This window comes from Terrapene carolina, unplaced genomic scaffold (assembly GCF_002925995.2).
Source record: "Terrapene carolina triunguis isolate 2854851 unplaced genomic scaffold, T_m_triunguis-2.0 Scaffold23, whole genome shotgun sequence".
NCBI lineage: Eukaryota > Metazoa > Chordata > Testudines > Emydidae > Terrapene > Terrapene triunguis.
Window position 1 is genome coordinate 26449609 of NW_020664374.1, and position 2162 is coordinate 26451770.

Here is a 2162-nt window from a genome sequence, read left to right on the forward strand (position 1 = left end):
AAAAAAAAAAAAAAAAAAAAAAAAAAAAAAAAAAAAAAAGGGGGAGGGGGGGAGTAGGTGTGAGAGGAAGGTGGTCACAACTCCTTGAAACCTGAATTGTGACCCACAGGTTGAGAATCCATGTACTAATTTTTTATGAAGTAAAAATAACATGGGACTTACTATATGCCCCATACAGAGAAAGCAACAACTTTCTGAACAACTAAACAGTAGCTACATTTTTAAAGTAGCATATCATTTCATACTATGTGGTATTAGCAAGTTCAATTTAAACAAAAGCTGTCCCACTGCTGTTGCCGGATTTGGAGTGTAATCATCCACTAATTAAGAATAGTCTAGATTCAGGCCTATAAAATAAGGCTGATTTTGATCTGAGCTAAATGAGCAATAGAAATGGTCCATGCAGCATGCTGCCCTCTCTCAGTGAAAGGGCAACCCGTCCTCAGAGGGGGAGAGAGAAGTTGTAACTCAAGCTCCATGCAAAAGACATTTTCAACCCATGTTAGTAATGTAAATGTAGCACTGGCCTAAGATCAGTGAAAGTATTTCTGACCATGTTTGAGCTAGACTACTCAAATTAGGATTATAATAAATTTATTTGGGGAAGGAGAGAGATTTAAAGCACACAATGGAATTGTTGCACTTGCTTTCTGCTTGTTGCTTGTTGCTTTATGCTGAATAATATTAGAGATGGGCTCTACCTAATAACTTTGAAAGCTAGAGGATTCTGGATCCAGATTCAAATATATATGGCTTGGGCTTATTTCTATATGGTGTGCATGTAACACTTTTAATAACATTTTTGCAGATGTTACTACTCTTTTTTTGTAACTTTTTTGCTGTTCATGAGATTCTTAACACAAATATTGCAATTTATATATATTTCTCTTTTGATTTGCTTGACTGGAAACTCCTTCTACTGGATGATATCAGGTGACTCTAGTATCTTCTCTAGTCTGCCTTTGGGTTTTTATATAGTGAGTAGCATGATAATGTTAATCGGAGCAAAGTACATCTCAGGTTAGTTATTTGGACTAGATAATTCTACAAGGTCTCTACACTAGTTTAAATGTATTTTATCTTCCTTTTGTTCTCAACAAGAAAGTTTTCAGTGCTCTTTGTACTCATGCACACAAAGAAAAGTGAAGCGTGGGAATTAAGACTATAGTTAGTAAGAAAATTCAGGTGAATGCTGGAACTCATCCCATTGTGCTGTAAGTTTTTATGCAGAATTCTGCATACAAACTTGGACTGTATAGTCAATGGTGCTTTTTTTTTTATTTGATTTGTACATCCAGTATACAAGATGTACCCTTTGAAGCACGCTGACAGAGGATCATATTCTCTGCAGTAGCATGGCATAACTGAGAGTTAAAATAAGCATTTTAGCCTGTGTCCTGTACTTCTTTTCATTTAAACTACATTGAGGGCCTTGCTTAAAGTCATAAAAGGCAAATGTATTTTCAGCTCTCCTTGCAAGAGATATAGGAGTTCAAACAATTTGAATATGTTTTCTGTTCTGATCCACTTGGAACTATTGGTCTATTTGTACAGACTTAGCAAACTAAACAGCTTCATAATTTTGCTCATATACACTTTGCATCCTCCAATATAACTAACTAGACTTGTCCGTGTGTATAAAGAGAAGAGAGCCTAGTAGGCCTATGCATTTAAAAAAAAAAAAAAAAACTTTTTTTAAATGGGAAGAATTGTGTGCATGTGCAGTAAATACTTATTTTCAGTCACAGTTGATCTTTTGTTTAAAAGGAAGTTAACTGTAGATCAACAAGGTTTAAAAATAGTGTATTTGAATAGCAGAAACACAAATGTCTTATTTATATACATTATTTTGCATTCTTACAATATAGAGACCCACGTGGCTTATTTTGAGCTTTTTGTTTTAAAAAAAAAATACAAAAGGCAAGTTGTCAGCCTGAAGCAGATAACTTAACAGCACAGTGGCCATAAATTTCTGAAACAGTGTTTCTGAAACACTGACCCAAACCCTTAATGACTCTGGAACACTTTTCTAATGATCTGAAAATAATTTGTTTCAATTCAGTCTGTTGCTCATACTGTTCAATGCTACTTTTTTTCCCATGGTCTTTAAAGACTGTGTGTGGCCTGCACTTGTCAGAAAGTTTTATGGTAAAAATCAAATT

The 2162-nt window shown here is 34.6% G+C and overlaps 1 protein-coding gene across 2 annotated transcripts in view; it reads left to right on the top strand.

The window, feature by feature from the left end:
* LOC113404986 (glycerol kinase) overlaps positions 1-1025 on the top strand; it is a 37466-nt gene extending 36441 nt beyond the window's left edge. For both annotated transcript variants that reach the window (XM_026649918.2, XM_026649920.2), the window contains one exon: positions 934-1025. In XM_026649918.2, the coding sequence (XP_026505703.1) occupies positions 934-1025 (92 nt within the window). The remainder of the gene's footprint in view (positions 1-933) is intronic.
* Positions 1026-2162: the final 1137 nt, after the last annotated feature.